This window comes from Ostrinia nubilalis, chromosome 2 (assembly GCF_963855985.1).
Source record: "Ostrinia nubilalis chromosome 2, ilOstNubi1.1, whole genome shotgun sequence".
Taxonomy (NCBI): Eukaryota; Metazoa; Arthropoda; class Insecta; order Lepidoptera; family Crambidae; genus Ostrinia; species Ostrinia nubilalis.
The window spans coordinates 14,969,922-14,990,057 of NC_087089.1; the positions used below are offsets into that span (position 1 = coordinate 14,969,922).

Genomic DNA, 20,136 nt, shown 5'->3' on the forward strand with positions numbered 1-20,136 from the left:
CGCCACCTCGTCGGGGCTGGCGGCCTGGTAGTCGCACAGCTGCTGCCGCGACACAGGCACTGTGCAAGGGCCGGGCGCACAGGGCGACGCCGAGCACTCACCATGTCAGTCCACTTGACGAGCGCCACCTCGTCGGGGCTGGCGGCCTGGTAGTCGCACAGCTGCTGCCGCGACACAGGCACTGTGCAAGGGCCGGGCGCACAGGGCGACGCCGAGCACTCACCATGTCAGTCCACTTGACGAGCGCCACCTCGTCGGGGCTGGCGGCCTGGTAGTCGCACAGCTGCTGCCGCGACACAGGCACTGTGCAAGGGCCGGGCGCACAGGGCGACGCCGAGCACTCACCATGTCAGTCCACTTGACGAGCGCCACCTCGTCGGGGCTGGCGGCCTGGTAGTCGCACAGCTGCTGCCGCGACACAGGCACTGTGCAAGGGCCGGGCGCACAGGGCGACGCCGAGCACTCACCATGTCAGTCCACTTGACGAGCGCCACCTCGTCGGGGCTGGCGGCCTGGTAGTCGCACAGCTGCTGCCGCGACACAGGCACTGTGCAAGGGCCGGGCGCACAGGGCGACGCCGAGCACTCACCATGTCAGTCCACTTGACGAGCGCCACCTCGTCGGGGCTGGCGGCCTGGTAGTCGCACAGCTGCTGCCGCGACACAGGCACTGTGCAAGGGCCGGGCGCACAGGGCGACGCCGAGCACTCACCATGTCAGTCCACTTGACGAGCGCCACCTCGTCGGGGCTGGCGGCCTGGTAGTCGCACAGCTGTTGCCGCGACACAGGCACTGTGCAAGGGCCGGGCGCACAGGGCGACGCCGAGCACTCACCATGTCAGTCCACTTGACGAGCGCCACCTCGTCGGGGCTGGCGGCCTGGTAGTCGCACAGCTGCTGCCGCGACACAGGCACTGTGCAAGGGCCGGGCGCACAGGGCGACGCCGAGCACTCACCATGTCAGTCCACTTGACGAGCGCCACCTCGTCGGGGCTGGCGGCCTGGTAGTCGCACAGCTGCTGCCGCGACACAGGCACTGTGCAAGGGCCGGGCGCACAGGGCGACGCCGAGCACTCACCATGTCAGTCCACTTGACGAGCGCCACCTCGTCGGGGCTGGCGGCCTGGTAGTCGCACAGCTGCTGCCGCGACACAGGCACTGTGCAAGGGCCGGGCGCACAGGGCGACGCCGAGCACTCACCATGTCAGTCCACTTGACGAGCGCCACCTCGTCGGGGCTGGCGGCCTGGTAGTCGCACAGCTGCTGCTGCGGCACCGCGCCGCCACAGCTCTCCGACACCACAGAGCTTGCCATGTCTGACAGAATAGACAGGCGGGTTTTAGAATCGCGCTGATTGGCTGATCATAGGTGCTGACACTTAATACATTTTGGCTCTCAGCGCCGACGGTCAGCGTTCGTCAGGGCTCCTAAGGCGGGTTATAGAATCGCGCTGACCGCTCGCTTATCGTCGGCGCTGACAAATCAAAATGTATGTAATTGAAGGGAACGTTGCTGTGTGACGCTGATCGCTCGGCGCCGACGCTTCATACATTTTGGCTGTCAGCGCTGACGGTCAGCGTGATTCTAAAACCAGCCTTAATACATTTCGGCTCTCAGCGCCGACGGTCAGCGTGCATCAGCACGATTCTAAAACCAGCCTTAGGGATACGAAACTCGACAGAGGCAAATATTGGTGTAATAAGCATTTTATGATGAGACGAGCTAATCAAAAAGACGAATTCCCAAAAGTAACACTAAAAATAACAGATACAGAGAATTAAAAAAATATGCTTATAATTTCAGTTGTTCAAATAAATCAATTAGAGTTCAACTCCATAAAAATCTCTCCTTTAATAACATCCACTCACCCGACTGCGAATCATCGACTTGTCTCTCTTCCACCTCATACACAGGTGTAACGTTATGGCATAGTGCTAACGCGATCACACACTGCCACACTTGTCGCGGCGTAGGCGCTAGGACTTCGCCCCCTTCGCCTGTGGGCGACGTTGGTAAGGAGGGCTCTTCGTTGGTTATGTATTGGGTTAGGAGAGCTTCCACCTAAAAAGGAAGTAAACCTATAATTATTGTACAAAAGTGTAAACCTACCTCTAAGTAACAGAATAAATGAAGTGACACAACACAGTTTTAACAAAACGCTACTTTGAAACCAGTTTACATGGACTCCTGGTATGAAGTGTTTTCGTTCATAAAAATTTCGTTCATTCTTTCGTTGCTAAAAAAAAGAAATTACAGTCGACAATTCCACAAATTCACATCTGCAAACAATCAATTCTTCGTTCGTTTCAGCCGAATGATGTCCACAGCTGGACAAAGGCCCACAAAGACCGGTCCTGCTCCACCCGCATCCAGGCACCTCCCGTGACCTTCACTAGATCGTCGGTCCACCTAGTGGGAGGCCTGCCCACACTACGTCTTCTGACTCGTGATCGCCACTCGAGAACTTTTCTGCCCAACTGTCATCAGCTGCGAGCTATGTGCCCCGCCCACTGCCACTTGAAATTAATTCTTACCTCATGAAAGTTATTTTTATCAAACAGCGCGTTTCCTAAATGTAGTTTCTGGAAGACCATCTCATTCTTCGTGAGGGTTCCAGTCTTGTCTGCTAGGAGGTACTGTATCCTGCCGAGTTCTTCAGGTATGGTGGTGGACCTCATGACCGTGCCTTCTATCTGCTTGTCGCGCTGGATTGTCCACGAGTAGAACGCCTTGCCCATATCCAGGTTTACTCGTAAGCTGTAATAAAGTGAGATTTGATTTTTTTTACTCTGTCATAATTCAGAGTTTATGAACGAGTATATAATGTAGATGTCGCAGTAAGATAGATATCCCTAGGGATATAACTACATATATTACGGCTTTGTCTATCTTACTGCGATATAGATATTGAGAAAGAAGATAATAGTAAAAGATGTTATACGATAGGTAGTTCATGACTGAAATGGCCAAAATATCGAACCTAGAACTGTTCACTGTCTAGATCTAGAATGATACTGATGGGAGATGAAAAATATTTGTGTGTGCAAATCAGATAAAAGATTTTGGCTGATTACTGCATTTGACCCAAAGGACAATGACCAAAAGTGGTCCAAATGTCCACCACTAATGAGACCTATATTGGCTTATAGTCCATTAAATAGAGATTAACTTTCAGTATGGGACGAAAAAAAAATAAGCTGTCAGTAAAAAGTTATGACTGTATGAATAATTGTAGTAGTTTACGCGCTAATCTCAGGAACTACTGGTCCGATTTGAAAAATTATTTTTGTTACGAGTAGCCCATTTATCAAGGATGGTTTTAGATTATACACCGTGTTACTTTGCATTCTTGCCATATTCACAGAGATAAAAGTAGGTAACAATACCTATTATTTAAGATAAACAAGAGACTCCCATAAAGGAAGTACACTAAGATTTTAGTAAATTTGGTTTTTCAGTACAAATTGGAATAATCCAATTTTGTCTCGCACGTTCTACAGGTGCAAGTGGAATAAACCTAGTGGGCGTGGCCTAGTTCTTAATTTTATGGCTTTGGGTACCAGCCGTTTTATCCAGTCATAATAACTATTTTAAAATACTCTTTAGTTGATTTCAGATTTTCCTTTCTACTTTACGGGCTTAGGACCGTCAAAAATACGTAATAATTAATAGGGTTTCAATTAATTTACAACATTGTATCCTATTTTTACAAATTAATAAATTAAGTATGAAATGAAATCACCTTATTCACAATTAATTATTTATTCATAAGTTCCTACTTACAAAGTTTACGTACTGCGAAGTAAGTGTTCAAAGTGTCCTCCGTTCTGATGAAGGCACAGTCTAGCACGGCGAAGCGTAGGTTTTTCGCTTTAGTTTTCGCAACACATAAACGTTTTGTAGCACAGTTTAACTAAAACAATCCTTTCATGTAACGCGTTTACACTGTTTATCTCTTCTGCGCATACCAGTCGTTTCAAGTCACTCCAAAAATCCATTGGTGTCAGGTCCGAGGATCGCGGTGGCCAAGCTACTGGAAAGCCCCTCGTCCAATCCACTGTTCACCAAACGTATTATTCGCGCACTTGATGTCCTTATTGTGGGGGAGCACCATCCTGCTGGTAGTAGAGCATTTGGTGTAACACTAAGGGTACGTCATCAAGCATTTCGTCTAAGACGTCTTGCAGACACTCCAAGCACCATTTTGATTAAATTATTCGTTGTTTGAATACACTTCAGACATTTTTGTATTATTTATAACGTGATTTGTGTTTGATGGATTTCTCAGTTTTTTACAAGTGTCAAAAAGACATTTTAAAGACAATAGATTGCAATAGATATTTAAAAATACAATAAAAAGTAAAAAAGTCTCCATCGCCATCGCCAACAAGTGATGTGCATGCGTTACGATAATTAGTGGTGTGTTTAACAGATTGTCGATAAAATAAAATACTCAAGATTAAAAAAAAAAATTTCGGGCATTATTTTTTTACGGATTTGTGTTCAGTATCAGTAATATAGTAACCTCTGTAAATATGGCAAGAATGCAAAGTAACACCCTGTATAACATCACCCTATAACCAATATGGGGGAGCAGCGACCACCCGACCATAATTCCTAATATTGTTGTCTTTCTTCTGAGTTTATTTTTTTTCTTTTAGCGAGAATCTAACATGGCGCACTAAGCGATATGACATAACATGCATAGATTAATCCAAAATGTGCGATGGATAGAATGATATCAAGAACATATTTCAGATGAAAAGGTAAAAAACATGACTTTTTATTCAGTCATAACTTTTTACTGACAGCTTATTTTTGAATCCGGTTTGGTTATAATGAATCAGTATTTAGTAGACTATTTTACTACATAGGTCTCGTTAGTGGTGGACATTTGGACCAGACTCCATACATTTTTGGTCATTGTCCTTTGTGAACTCTTTAACAAATACTACTACTTCAAACTGACACTTCTCAGATTCAGATCGGATGCAGTACTCGCGCTTAGAACATCTTACCTGATAGGAATGATATACGAAAACAGTAGCACGAATCGGAATAAGAACCCAAACCAGGGCCCGTTGAAGCCTTTCAGCACGATCAGGAGGACTGAGATCATGACTGTGGCCACAAACAGCACTTTGGTCAAGTTGTTCACTTGCAGGTCCAGTCTTCCCACTTTAGATCTGGGCGCTGCGTTGTTCATCACGCTGCGGGTCTCGCTGCCTGTGAGGTAATAATAATAATATTGTACTAAATAATTTATTAAATTTAGCTGGGCTAGTTTTCGTTGTACCTTGTAATATCTCTCTACTCACGAAATACTCATATTAATTATATAAATAAATAAATAAATATAATAATACTGTGCTAAATTACAGTTAGTACCAAAATACGGAATAAGAATTCAGGTGGGCTAGTTTTCGTGTTTGGAAAAAATCAGTGCTTGTACCAGTATGTCTTTTTTTATTACCAGTAGGCCTAAGAAACGCGCCGTGATAACTTTTATCAACGTCAAAATGTATGGCCAAAATCGATAAAATGGCGTGATAACCGCTTATCGCGGCGCGCATCTTAGGCCTACAGGTAGTGTCTGTCTATTCACGAAATACTCATAAAGGAAAAATAAGTTTCAAGTGCTTCTCATACTATTAACATAATTCGAATATGTGACTTGCTCTTGCTCCATAATGTGCAGTTGTGCACATACCAGTCAATACTGTAAAACCTTGTGCACATACCAGTTAATATTCCTTTCGTTGTGTATATGTACCTGTGTACAACGGGCCGGAAGACAGTGTAGGCAGATCCTTCACTAGGTGGACCGACAATCTGGTGGAGGTCGCGGGAGGTGTCTGGATGCGGGCGGCGCAGGACCGGTCGTTGTGGAAATCCTTGGGGAGGCCTTTGTCTAAAGCCTGGTCCAATCCAATGACCCCAAGCTGCCCATCCTTGTCGCTCGCACGTAATTATGTTGCTGTCGCGCTCGCACACTCACTGCGGGCGCGCGTCGCACAGTCGCGACAGCAATATAATTACGCGCGAGCGATAAGGATGGGTAGCTTGGGGTCATTGGACGGGATTCTACGTGCTCACGGACCAGGCTTTAGCAGTGGACGTCTTTGGGCTGAAACGAACGATGTACCTGTGTATATGATCAGTCCAGTAGCCTGTCCAGATGCCACCACACTGCCACTCCACAGAGTGTTCTCAATATCTAGCGAGTCCATTTCCTCCTCATCCAGTCTTGTGCAAGTCCCGATAAACGAATGTATGTCTTTCTCCGGCTTCTCGACGAATATCTTAGCGTTGATGTCGAGTAGGTGAGCATCGGTGGGTAGCTTTTGTGTTGAAGGCAAGGGGATTCTGGAATTTAATTGATATATGTAATTATATTTGTTATAAAAGTAATATTGAATGAAGTACACAAATGGTATAAATGTGTAAAATGTTTATTTATTATTAATTCATAAACATATAAAAGTGTGTTATTTAATTAAAAAGTTTACAGTTTTTGGGACAGGTAAAACAACTGGCTGACTTTAATGAGAAGCACTTGAATTGAAGGTCAAAGTCATATTAAACAAGTTGGTACATTTATTAAAAGGTCAATTTAAAATTTGTGGACTGCAATACACCAAAACTTCATTTTAAAGATGCAGGTAATTTTAGGTCATCACCTAGGCCAGTGACCGTGACAATTTATTATCAAATCAAATAGTAAACGGACAATTAATAATAAACAACATATAATTAAGATATAATTACAGCTATTTTCCCAGATAAAATTCATTCACATGAATCCTCATATCAATATGTTTATATTTGACTGTATTACTGGAGCTAGTAGTATGACTAATGTTGATACAAAATAGCAAACTGATAACAACTAGTTTCCTTATAGTTTTGTTGTTACAAGTATCTCCTATGTAAACACAGTATATAACTTTTAATTAAAAACATATTGCAATTCTGACGTCGTCCCTGATTTTATTTACAGGAAAAACCTCACATTCATTATTATCATTAATATGCAATAAGTATCACTAAATACTTTTCTTTTTTAGGCTTTGTTTTAGTGTGCTGGCTTCTAAACCTGTTTTTGTTGTATATTTTAGCTTCAACCTACCTCAATTTCCAATCAATTTCTCCATCAAGTTGGTCTGTGCGTATGAATACTGTGCCCATAGTTTCATTGGTTCGTAATAGAATCATGTCTGCTGGCACACGTTGACCCTTGTGAAGCATTACTATATCTCCAACACGGAGGGCCGATGCAGACACCTGTTCTGTGATGAATGGCCTGTATCCGTCTACAGGTGAGTCTAGTACTATTCGTTCATAACGTTGTCTGTTGACTTCTCTGTCCCTCCTTAAATAAAATATGGCATTTTAAAAATTATCTTTGTAACATGCAAAGAGCTTATTATAATTTCTTAACAATACAGAAAAATAAGCATTCATTTTAAAGCAACATTATTACTATAATGGACATTGAATCATCCATCACATGATGGATGCCTGAAATTGCTTATAAGTTAGCACCTATATTATAACGTTATTGTTTCTTATCTCATAGTGACTAAGTAGCAATTTAATTCAATATACATATTTTTTTACATTACAAAAAGTTACTTTTGATAATAAATTAATAATGATAAAGCTTTTTTATTTCTGAAAATATAAACATTTTACAGTTATCACTTTCTAAAGATAAAGTAATAACACTGACAGAAAAACCACACATAAAAACTTTTACAGAATGTCTCTTATTTCAGTCTACCTTCTGGCAAAGGCCTCCTCCAACTTCTTCCATGGCTTTTACATATCAATATTAACTAAACTAATGCTTACCTAAATCTTCTAAAGTCATCAACAGCCTCCCTAAACAGTGTAACAGCCAGTACAAAACACAGCGGACCCCAATATGTGTACAAATACCCAATACGGATGCTGGGAATAAACTGGCTCACTGCCATCACCAGGAAATACATGTTGAGGAAGAATTTGAACTGTTCGTACAGCACCAGAGGCAGAAATGTGATGATGTTGTATTTCTAAAACAATATAATTTAATCTGTTAATTTTTATTCTCAATAATTAGGTCAGTCTTAAAATATACAACTGATTATTGTAAGAATGGCATGAAGAGTGTATTAGCATAAATCTGACATCAAATTAGATCGCAATCAGTTTCAATTGAGGTCATAAATACTCACTTGATTACAGACATAGTTGGGAGGATACTCTTCTTCAGGAATCTGTCCTAAATAAATAATTCTAGAGCTCAACTCTTTAGTCCGGAATCTTGAGAACAATAACCTATAAAGAAAATATATTTATCTTAGCAATTATTAATTAAACAAAGGAAAACATTCATCTGATACGTATTGATCATCCGTACCTTGACCATAAGGATTTCTTCTTAGGCCTTGTGATAAGCGGGGTAGTTTCCATTTTTACGCTGCAAACTTGGTCACTAACACACAATGTTTAGGCATTATACAATTCTATAGAAGATCTCTAAAATAATTAATTCATGCAATAAAAATAAACGGAAAAGTTTATAAACACGAAAAAAACACAAAGCAACGTAAAGTTCTCCTCTGTTTGACAGCAAAGCAGGGGAGGGGGAGGGAAGGTATCATAGACATTTTTTGAGCTATAAACCACTAGCTGTCATGGCACTAGTGGTAAAAAACCGGTGTTAATATGATAGCTCAATTAAACAATGTATTTTTTTAATAATTTTTAAACCCTTATTACGGGAGCTTTTATTTTAAAAATTATTTCGTCACATTTTCTTACATTTTTAAGCTTAGTTATGTGGTATGAAACTGGTTTTTATTTATTTTAGCTGAATTTTAGCTTGTATTTTTTTCAAACAATACCGGTTTTTTGAAGTGACGTTTAAATTTTCAGTATTGGCAAGACTGAAATAGGTAAATAAATATGGCGGACAGACATTTTTGGGTGTGTAAAGTGTATTTACTGTGTTTCAGTCGTGAATAACATAAATAATGGACTTTAAGTGGTAATTAACACAATACAACAGTAATCTATACAAATATAAATGAGTGTTAACTAGTTGGTGTCACGTGAGCTTTTAAATCAATGAATGTGCCTGTTGTGACTGACGAGAGATAGGAATAAAACTCCGATGCGTCGTTTCTCTCCATCAGTTTGTTAGAAAGTAAGATGCGACTTATAGCGATGTTGTAATGTTTATTGTGGATGTACGCTGAGAATTAATGGTTGTGTGTGTAGTTGTGCTGCCAGGTGTAGCCGTAGTAATTAAATTTGCAAGGGTCTTATTAGATTCTGATGCGCCGCGACCGGCGAAGGCGCTAGGCAGTGCGTCTGTCTCTGTCATAGCGACCGGGCACACCTCCGTTGACCTATTTTCTGGTTAATGCATTGAAGCTAACTATTTATGTCTAAGGGTGTAAAGTAGGGCGCCGCCGGTTCTGGTTGCAAATTTTGAAATTTGGTGAAAATTAAATTTGAATTGTGCTGTGAGTGATAAGTTGGAAATGAACTTGTTTGTTTAGTGCCAGTGGCTGGGTGAGGTGGGGAAGTGGTTGTGTGTGGATTTTATTCATGTCTGATAAAGGTATTATGGAGGTCTATGACCATCAGATCTTCTGATCATCTTCTGATATGGATTTTAGAATCCTTATTTATGTTTTGAGCAGTTCAGGGATTTTTGTCTGCTTTTATTCTATGAATATTATTGAATACTAGCTGACCTGGCGAACTTTGTTCCGCCTTAATGGCAATAAATAAGCAGACTTTTTTTTTATTTCGAACGGGATAAAAAGTATCCTATGTCCTTCTCCTGGCTCTAAACTACCTCCCTGACAATTTTCAGCTTAATCGGTTCAGCCGTTCTTGAGTTATAAGTGGAGTAACTAACACGACTTTCTTTTATATATATAGATGAGCTAATATTACTTACATTTAGTTATCAATGCATTTAAAACAGAATGAATTAATTTATCATGATTGAAAATATGATTTCCTACAAATAGAGCTCAAATAGATTTTTTATTTAAATATTTTATGATTAAAAGTAATATGAGAGCATTTAAATTAGATCCTACAATTATACATAACACAATACATTATTCTCTCACAGGCAATAAATTGTTAACAATTAGAAGAGAAAATAGCAATAAATGCCTAACATAGTTAGAACAATGCAATCAAGAAGTGCCGTCAAGAGTTTACAAATAAAACAGTGCGAGAAAACGTCAGTATGATGGAATCTGACCTTCCGCCCGGTAGCTGTAACTCCACCGGACATCTGTCCACTATTGGCTATCACACCCTGCCTGGTAAGTTTGTTTTTTATTCCAATAACAAAATTAACCATGGTATTTTTTTAAAACAATATTAAAATTAATTTATTAAGTACCTACCTAATTATTTTATTTATTTTGCCTTTATTTTTTTCTATTATGTTTTTTTTTCTGTAACTACAGAGAGGCTACACAGCTATTCCTTTTAACATTATAACAACAAATATAACAATATCAATGGAAAAGTAATGTTGTTATTATTCTTCAAGGATGGAACACACAATAACAGTAACTCTTCAAACTGAACATTGATACACTTAATATTGAGATGACAAACCAAGGTGTGTTAAAACTACTTTTTCTATACTATGCCTATTACCTATTTTAGCTAATAAAGCAAGCTACATGCTCACTATACTCAAGCTAAACCATTATGTAGCTGTACCTATAAGCTAGAAAATACATTGTTTTTTGTAACTTAATCATGCTATAATTTAATTTTTGAAAAAGAAACATGTTTTTTTATTCCATACATTATCGGTGATTCATGTAAGGATGATGGTCCATACATTTTGACTCACTTCATTACAATGAAATTGATTGTGTTCAGGAAATTTTTAATACAATTTAATTACAAAATATTACACATTTGACCTGGGTCATTCCATGACAAATGTTACCGAGGGTGAAAAACTAAATATGTTCTTTTCGCATTAAATCTGATGAATTTTGAAAGTATACATTCCAAATTATAATGTGCAACAAAAAAAATCTGAAAGAAACAAGTGATTTTTAAGTTATTAGTCTTCAAAGTCTATACTTAAGTCAATTGTCTGACTGATCATTTTCTCTCTAATTAATTATTAGTAATACGATTTAAAAAAAACTATCAATCTGTGAAACGTTTTGCCACTATATGATTTGAGGGTATTTATCATAGTATTGGTAGATAACGTCATAGTCCCAAAAAAATTGATAATCATCAAGTTTTAAGTGTATTTTCTTGTTACTTCGGCGATGTAACACCCGAAACAGAAAAACAGGTATTTGTTTTATTATTTATTGTACCTTGCACATGGATTAGGTTAACAATATTTGGTAAAAGTAAGGTCATGGTAGTAATGATTTCAAATACTAACTAATATCTGAGCATGATACTAATTTAGTATGTTTCTTTCATGATTAAAAACTAGAGATGAAACGGATAGTTGTTTGGCCGGATACCGGATACCGGATATCCGGCCAGCTGCTAGGCCGGATAGCCGGATATCCGGCGGCCGGATAGTTGGCCCATTGTCTCGTTGCATGTCGTGACGAGTTTAGCGCCGCACATGTGCTTCTAACGCGATCAGTGGGTCTATTAGTAGACTAGACTAGTCACACTTTTCGAAAATCGAATCAGTCCGAATAGAATGTCAGATTTTGCCACAAGTCTAGGGGGCAGATCAATTCAGGCGATTTCGGTTGCCATCGTGAGTGTGTAATTGAATAGCGAAAATTAAATTAGTTAACTTGCTGCATAATCTGACTGAACTGCATCATGACATCAGACCATCAGTGAAAAAAAGATCGCCTATTTTAATTGGCAATATTTCGACTTAACAGATATTTACTACTAGCTGACCCGGCGAACTTTGTTCCGCCTTAATGGCAATAAATAAGCAGACTTTTTTTTTAATTTCGAACGGGATAAAGAGTATCCTATGTCCTTCTCCTGGCTCTAAACTACCTCCCTGACAATTTTCAGCTAAATCGGTTCAGCCGTTCTTGAGTTATAAGTGGAGTAACTAACACGACTTTCTTTTATTATAGATTCGTCATTAGAGTGAATAGCCCAGAAAAAGAAATTAGTTTTTTTAAAGGCCTTAATATGGCTTTTTGTAACTTTTTGGACTTTAAATAAAAGCCGTCATTATAAAACTATTGAATGTAACCAAAACTTTAATGATATCTAGCGTTATTCTAGTACTAGTACCTAATACGTACTTGTGAGTTTTTGTGGCTTGTTTAACTTAATCCCAACTAATATTATAAATGCGAAAGTAACTCTGTCTGTCTGTCTGTCTGTCTGTCTGTCTGTTACGCTTTCCCGCTTAAACCTCGCAACCGATTTTGATGAAATTTGGCATAGAGATAGTTTGAGTCCCGGGAAAGAACATAGGATAGTTTTTATCCCGGTTTTTGAAACAGGGACGCGCGCGATAAAGTTTTTCTGTGACAGACAAAATTCCACGCGGGCGAAGCCGCGGGCGGAAAGCTAGTTATGTATATTTGTAACTTTATGAAAGAGCGGGGCCTCCTAACACAGGTATTATACTTAAAAGGAGACCCCAGCCACTTGCAACCATATGTTAACTTAAAAGATACTAAATAAATGTTTTTTCATTTTCATATTATAAGCCTTTTATTGATGTTTACCTCAAAGATTAATGTATTTAATTTTCTTAATAGGAAATTGTCGTAGTTTTTTAATATCCGGTATCCGGCCGGATAGTGAGTTACTATCCGGTATCCGGCCGAATAGTAAATTCAGGCCGGATATCCGGCCTACCGGATAGTTACCGGATATCCGTTTCATCTCTATTAAAAACTGTAACACCCGAAACGTTTCGGGTATTACATTTTTATTTATGTGTCGATATTGTGTGTATATTGCTTGGAGAAGTGAAAAAGTATTACTGTGAGGGTCCTTTGACCTCCCACTAGCGCTGGAATCGGAAAAAGAGTCATATTTCTCAATTTAAGACTTTTTTGAAATGTCGACTTTACACTAAAATTATGGTATTGCTAAAAAGTGTCGATGTTTGACATTTCCAATAAATATCGTAATTAGAAATTAAAGTAATGCTATTTCAAGCCAAAAACAATGGAAAAAGCTATATTCTGAGGAAAAATTAAACTTGAACTTTGTATATTTTTTAAAAAAAGCTGCTTTGTAATTTCAAACCAGAATTCGCTCTAATTGTGTTTATTTGTTGTACTTTTTATTTTGTAGTACCTAGATACTAATAAAACACCGATTTTATCGATAAAACGCGTTGAATTTTCGTACTCGTAATACCCGAAACAAAACCATTGTAACACCCGAAACAAAGAAAAAATTTATAAAAAAATAGTAAAACGTTTTATTTAACAGTGATTGTATGTTACATGGTTTTTAAATTTCATACTTTAGAAGTCCTGTAAGTTTTAGGTATGATTCCTTAAGAAAATTCGCTAAATCTCGAGTAAATGCAGCAACAGTCGGAACATAGAGGCAAAATCTCGTAACGCCCGAAACGCACACTTTTCGACTCATATTTTCGTTATCCTACATTCTAAGCTGTACAAACTTTATTATTTAAATAAAACAACTAAAAACGGACAGATTAAGGCACTAACATTATTAAAATACTATTTCAAAATACATGAAATTGTTGAATATGTGTGTACGAACGTAACACCCGAAACGATGGAATGACCCACCTGCCTACTTTGATATCAAAATTAATTTTTATTTTACTTTATTATCTGCAGTTGAGGAAATACATTTAAATTAAATATTAAATTTTTAGCTTTAAAACTGTAGTGTCAATTCCTTATTATGACAAGTATCCATGGATTTATTAATTAAATTATAAGTTATTTTCTGTGATTGGTTCAATATGGAAATCAACCAATTTGAATGCGCATACTCATGCCTAAACCAGAAGCAGATTTTGTATTTTATAAATTTGTATCTAAATGTAATAATGCTGGCTATTCAAGTAGATAGTGCCATTTATAGCAGCTACTTCCCATTTTTAAAAGTCAGATTATTTGGTTTGCCAAAATCTAGCTCTATCAACTTTTGCTGTTGACTATACCTAATTACATCATTCCAATCACTTGGTTATCTGCTGATATCATTGAGTTCTCAGTGACATTAACGCACTACAGTGCACTTTGCTGAACCCCAGTTACCATTACCACTTAAATTACCATAAATACAGGTCACTAATGAATCCAACATGCATTTACATTTACATAATCTTGCTAGGTTAATTGTGTGATAATAAGATAATCAGTTGTTTCATTACATCGAAATCTGACCACCTAAATAACAGTAGGTTTTGTGTCGACTTCATTTGATATTGCTATCAGTAACTACGCTGGAGATATCGCCTTCTTCATCCTGTTATTGTACAGCTCTTAATAGCCTGTTGATGTTTCGGAGACTAGTTTATAAAAGTATCATTATGACATGATATAATTAATGACAATATTTAAAACGACAATACCCCAATGGTGTCAGTGTCTCGGATCCGAGGAAAGCGGGTTCGATCCCCGCTACGCCGCTGGACTATTGTGATGAACCCAATCGTAACACAAGCATATTTAGCTTACTACAAGAGGTTACCAGCCGGGCTAAAATGCGCGCCGTGATAAAATCTTATCGATGATTTTAGACGACAAATTATCTTATCGCGTAAAATCGATAAAATGGCGTGATAAACGCTTATCGCGGCGCGCATCCTAGACCTACTGGACTATTCTTTAAAAAAACCATTACCAGATGAATAACTAGGTTCATTTTCAGGTCGGATGCATCATTCCGCCAGCACGCCGGCCGGCGTGGATGGCGCCGGCGGCGGGTCACGCACGCCGCCGGCGACGCCAAAAAAGGGCGGCAAGATGCTCGCCGTCAGGGTGCAAATGCTGGATGACTCCATATCCATGTTCCAGATACAGGTATGTGCGCTTTAGTTTAAGGTTTCGCCAAATAGAACGGGTACCTATCGCCGCGTTATAGTAGAGTTGTAGAGCATTGGTTATCTACTGGATGTGGGCTTTTTTTCAATACATCATGTGAACGCGATTTTTATAATTTTACATATTTTGAGTATTTGTCACATTCCGGGATTCGCTAAGCAGCGTTATTTAACACTTTACATATTTAAGAAAAGTTTAAGGCTCTCCAGAACCTTATCTGATAAGTTTCTAAATTATAAAATGTAACGAAGACCACAAGCAATATTAAAACAGCGGTTTACAATCTCGCGAATCGTTTTGTTTACTATGTTGAAAATGCTCTCAGTGTACTCAAAATCTAAGCAATAAGCATCATGATCTCACCTCCGAGTTTAGAATCTAACCGAGAGCGATACAAAGGTTAATAGAGCTGTATAACGGCGATGGTGACAATGTCTCTCACCTGTTGTTGGTTATTTGTCCTTTATGGGCTTGGGATTCATACTACGGTGAATAACATTATTCACGTCATATGTACATACATATGACGTAAGCGCTATAATGTTGGAACGTCCTGTGACGTGCCTTATTTTATTGTTTTGGTCTTTTATTAGGTGCCATTACGTCATCTAGGTATATCGCCTGTTTATGACTGTTGACGAATCTAGATTGAATGGCAGTGAGTTAAGCCAAGTTTGGTCACAAAAGTGGTGCGCCAGGTGTTTCGGAACCATTTCAGAATTTTCAGGTACCTTCTATTTCAGCCGGCCCGTAACTGTAAAATTTATTGAACCTCAAAGTTGTAATTTTCCGTGCCTGTAAGACTGCTCACTTATTATTCTAAAATCCTCAAAACTTTGCTTTGTGTACATAACAGAATAGTATTTTAGAATATTAGGATTTATTTACGTTACTTCAGCAAAACAAGTACCACCTTTACTCTACTTTTAAATAATTTTAAAGTTTTTGAATATCCAAAATAAATAACGCCGAGTGAGTTTCTTGAATGACGTGCATACAAAATAAAAGTCTCGACGAATGTCTTGATTGAATTAAGACAATGGCACATAAAGGTAACTTGTGGCATATAATGTCTTGTAATAGGTGCTATATTGTGACTATTACATAATACCTGCATATTTATCATGTAAAACATGTTTATTCGCGAATAGTTTCACGAAAACATTGGTTGTGCCGAAATATGCGGTGCAGGCAGCCCGATGGAATGCTAAGCTGCTCGAGTCCATTTCAGACGAGTGCCGAATGCTAAAGGCTACGTTACATGCCATCGCACTGTTTAGTTTACCGTTATTTAGTGCTAAACTCTTGTCTTATTTGTTTTAATTTGGTGTTTAACCCCTGATTAAAAAGGACGAGTTTTTAGTTAAGTAGTGTTCGTTTCAGCCAAATGAAGTCCACTGCTGGATGTAAACCTTCCATAACGACCTGTCCTGCGTTGCCCGCATCCAGGTACTTCCCGCGACCTTCACGAGATCGTCAGTCCACCTAGTGAGGGACCTGCCCCTTTAGTTGGTAGTAAAGATCTTTCTTTACCTTTTCTCTCAAAGAAGCATGGTAGTCCTTAACTAATCAATTTTTTGTGAGGTTTTTTACTTTTTCTTTCACTATCGTGTGTGGAATATAACAATTCCGGTCACACACAATTTAGTGCCTAAGTAAAGAACTGCCTTGTCTAATGAATTTGTTATTTCGGGCACACATTGAAACTGGCTGGATATACCCACAGAAATACACGCAGCTTTCTCACATGCTACTATACGTATAGTGATTTTAATGAACAAACTATTAGGATTCTTTTTCTTATTTTGTTTATGGCCAGGTCTGGGATATTACGGCCCATAAAGTGACCTCTCACCTAGGATTCTAATGGTGAAAGATTTTTTCAAATCGGTCTAGTTATTTCGGAGCTTACTCAATACAAACAAACAACAATCATAAATCTAACCTCTTTTTAATATTAGTTTAGATATAACGCACTATACAGTTACTGCCAAGTTCAATTAGAACTTCTTGGCTAATTTACCTTTAACTTTATTGTGTACCTAGTTTCTTGCAAAGTTTCACCCTATTAGTATTCGCACTCGGCTCAAAGCTTCGCTAACCAGTCGAATTAGTTGACTATTTACTTACAAAACAATACATTAGCACGTAATGGATAATTTGGAATTACATTATCGGCATGATGTAAGTGAAATCGGTAGGGGTTTTCCCTGACATAAATTTGGAATATACTAATTAAACTAATGAAGCGTTTCAATGTAAGCTTAAGTTGGAGACATGTGCAAGGAACATGCGAAATTCCATCATTCACTCTCTCACGCACTAATGTGAAAAAATCAACAAAAATCCAACTATTTTTGTTGGGAAAACAAACTCATAACTACGGCATAAAATGCCACAGTGTTTACCACCATCTTTACCTCTGGCTTTCAGGCACCAACGATCGACTGTCTTGGTGCGTTACTTAAAGAGTTTAAAGCACAGACATCTAGGCGTTAAGCTATAAACACTGGTATCTTATTTATATGCGATTTTGCAATAAAAGTAAGTATTTACGACTCGAACTAAACGCCTGCATTTCCTTATTGACGTGACCAACTAGGCTAACCTCTAAGTGTACTGTAAATAACCAACATCGCTTCGAAACTGAGCTTAGTTGTGCTTCCAAGTCAGGCGGTAAATAAATTATCAGTCAATAGTGCTCTATTCGGATATGTTCTGTATTTTCAATAGCATCTATATTTAGCTTCGACCTTCGATTTGCCGTATTTTAAGGGATACCGTGAGAACCTGCTATATTTAACTCCACTGTGATATCTTATCACCAAGCAAACGAAGTTGGATAGCCAACCAATCTGAATGTTGATTTAACTCTGTGAATTAATTTGTTATGTTTGAAATCTTGGTTAAGTTATGGTTAAACCACAGAATAATAATAAGTACTACGTACAGAAGTTTTACTTCGCGAAGGTATTTAAAAAAATGTATGCTCTATGTCATTAACAATATGGTGTAATTTAGCCTGTCTCAAGAGTCAAGCACCATTTTGTTGACAAACGTCAGTGATCGGCACTGCGCCGAAGCTCTAGGGCTGACTTCGGTAAAATGATGTGACGTGAGGTGCCAAACTGCGGAAAATGGCGGAGGAAATACATGATTTAGCATGAATTATCATGAATAATATTAACTACTTATTTACCTCTCAGTGTCTTGAGGCAACTTAAAAAAGTACATTCTGTGTTTTTATTTAGGCAGTTAAATACTGCACAGTATTTAGTACACCATTTTCTTTATTTTCTTCCATCATACACAAGAATACGCGTGCGTGAGTCAATGTTCGCTCGTATGTGAGGCCTTGTTGAATAGTATCCTGTAGGTGGGCCATCGTGCGTGTTTTGTTTTTGATGTAAACTCGCGGAGATGAACAGGCCTGGTTAAACTGAAACATATCACATGTAAACATTGGATATTTACACTGATTTAATAGAATAGTAATACTGTAGTACTAATACTGTAGTACTAATACTGCTAAACCTAGTTAAACCAACTCTTGGGAACTCTAAATTATTATTACGGTGATTTTGATTATAGGTAGACCTTTTTAGTCGAATACTAATTTATTCAAGTATTCGCCTATCCTTAAAAAAGTTGAAACAGTTATCATCTGAATAATATAGAATCCATTATTTCGGGTGGATTCGACCCAACAAGTGTAAATATTAATCTCAGAATAAATAGTCAGTTTTGACATATTTCCCATATCTGAAACAGTCAATGTGCCAGTTATACCAGGAGTTATTCTCGGATTAAAGTTTGGTCGAATCGGGCCTTAATATTCTGCCAGAATCTCGGATATACAATCTGTTTACGTGTTGATTAATCCACGAATATTGATTTTACTCAGATTGTAACTATCAGTCATCGTCTTGAGATTGTCTGAAACTCGCAAGTCACTAATTGGCCGAACTAATTACAAGTTGTTCTAGCACGAGCGACATGCCCAAGATATTAGTCGCCACTTAAGTTCCATTAGTTTACTTGTCGGTGACTATTGACTGGCTTGATGGTTTTTAAAACTTGTGAGAGGCAATTTGTTCCTTTATTTGAGTTGCTTGTAGAGTGAAATGTAAGGAAAAATGTCTTTCTTATGGTATGTTTGTTTTAGTGTAGAGTACGCTATATTAGTCATGTTTAGATTACCTACTTAATCAGGAAAATATTATGATGAAAAATGGTGTCTTCTTTTAAATGCTCTTTTAAATATTAATATTTCTAAGGATTTAAATTAGGGCATGAATATCGGAATCTCGGAATCTCGTAATATCGGAATCTCGGAAGACGAGATCCGATATTACAATTCCGATATTGAGCGACCCAATATCGTAATATCGGAATCAGATAAAGGTTTTAATTGAGACTTTAAACAAAGCGTTTAAAAGCGCCATAACCTGCTACAAAGCTCAAAGTACATGATTGGCAAAGACCAATGATTTTCTCATGTCTTTCAATATGACTTTTTGTCCCACTGCAAATAATTATTAACCATAACATGTTCTAAAACAATTTTAGCACTTGCCGTACTTGGTCTTAGCAATGAAAAACGACATTTCAACTCCCTTCCAAACATTAATAAAATTGGACTATGGCCCGTCAGTTCTGCGTACTATGTGCCCTGCCCATTGCCACTTCAGCTTGCTAGTCCGTCGGGCTATGTCAGCGACTTTAGTTCGTAAACAGGGCTTCTCATTTCTGATTCGAACTCGTAAAGAAACACCAAGCACAGCCCTCTTCATAGCACGCTGTGCAACTTTGAGAGGCCACGTTTCCGAGCCGTATATTATCACTGGTAACACACATTGTTTGAGGACTTTCGTCTTTAAGCACTGAGGTATTTTGGACGAAAAGATGTTGTGTAGTTTCCCGAACGCGGCCCAGCCGAGTAGGATTTGACGATTTACCGCTTTCTCGAAATTGAATCTACTTAGCTGAATCGTTTATCCGAGGTTGACATACTTGTCAACAATCTCGAAAATCAGGCTCCCAACCGAAAATGGGTAGGGCGGAACATAGTCATAAGCTTCGTTTTGTCCATGTCCAAGGCCTAC

The 20,136-nt window shown here is 38.7% G+C and overlaps 2 protein-coding genes across 3 annotated transcripts in view; one reads left to right on the top strand and one right to left on the bottom strand.

Annotated features, from left to right (window-relative positions):
* Positions 1–873: 873 nt before the first annotated feature.
* On the bottom strand, positions 874–8,620 carry LOC135084856 (probable phospholipid-transporting ATPase IIB). The gene is made up of 9 exons (XM_063979600.1): positions 8,404–8,620; positions 8,219–8,321; positions 7,854–8,056; positions 7,129–7,371; positions 6,145–6,365; positions 5,018–5,225; positions 2,534–2,756; positions 1,868–2,060; positions 874–1,315 (listed from the first exon to the last, which is right to left on the bottom strand). Exons 1-9 carry the CDS (start codon positions 8,454–8,456, stop codon positions 1,074–1,076), a joined length of 1,689 nt encoding a protein of 562 aa, XP_063835670.1. The 5' UTR covers positions 8,457–8,620; the 3' UTR covers positions 874–1,073.
* Positions 8,621–8,950: 330 nt separating this feature from the next.
* The window catches only part of LOC135084867 (FERM, ARHGEF and pleckstrin domain-containing protein 1-like), a 61,940-nt gene continuing 50,754 nt past the window's right edge, over positions 8,951–20,136 (top strand). For both annotated transcript variants that reach the window (XM_063979607.1, XM_063979611.1), the window contains exons 1-3: positions 8,951–9,192; positions 10,138–10,336; positions 14,859–15,010. In XM_063979607.1, the coding sequence (XP_063835677.1) occupies positions 10,258–10,336; positions 14,859–15,010 (231 nt within the window). In that variant the 5' untranslated portion in view covers positions 8,951–9,192; positions 10,138–10,257. The remainder of the gene's footprint in view (positions 9,193–10,137; positions 10,337–14,858; positions 15,011–20,136) is intronic.

Excerpts from the sequence above, each read along its gene's own strand:
- LOC135084856 (XM_063979600.1), bottom strand. The coding sequence starts at position 8,456 with ATGGAAACTACCCCGCTTATCACAAGGCCTAAGAAGAAATCCTTATGG. Across the intron at positions 8,322-8,403 it reads AAGAAATCCTTATGGTCAAG|GTTATTGTTCTCAAGATTCC; the intron begins GTACGGATGATC and ends TTTTCTTTATAG. Across the intron at positions 6,366-7,128 it reads GAAATTGATTGGAAATTGAG|AATCCCCTTGCCTTCAACAC; the intron begins GTAGGTTGAAGC and ends ATTAAATTCCAG.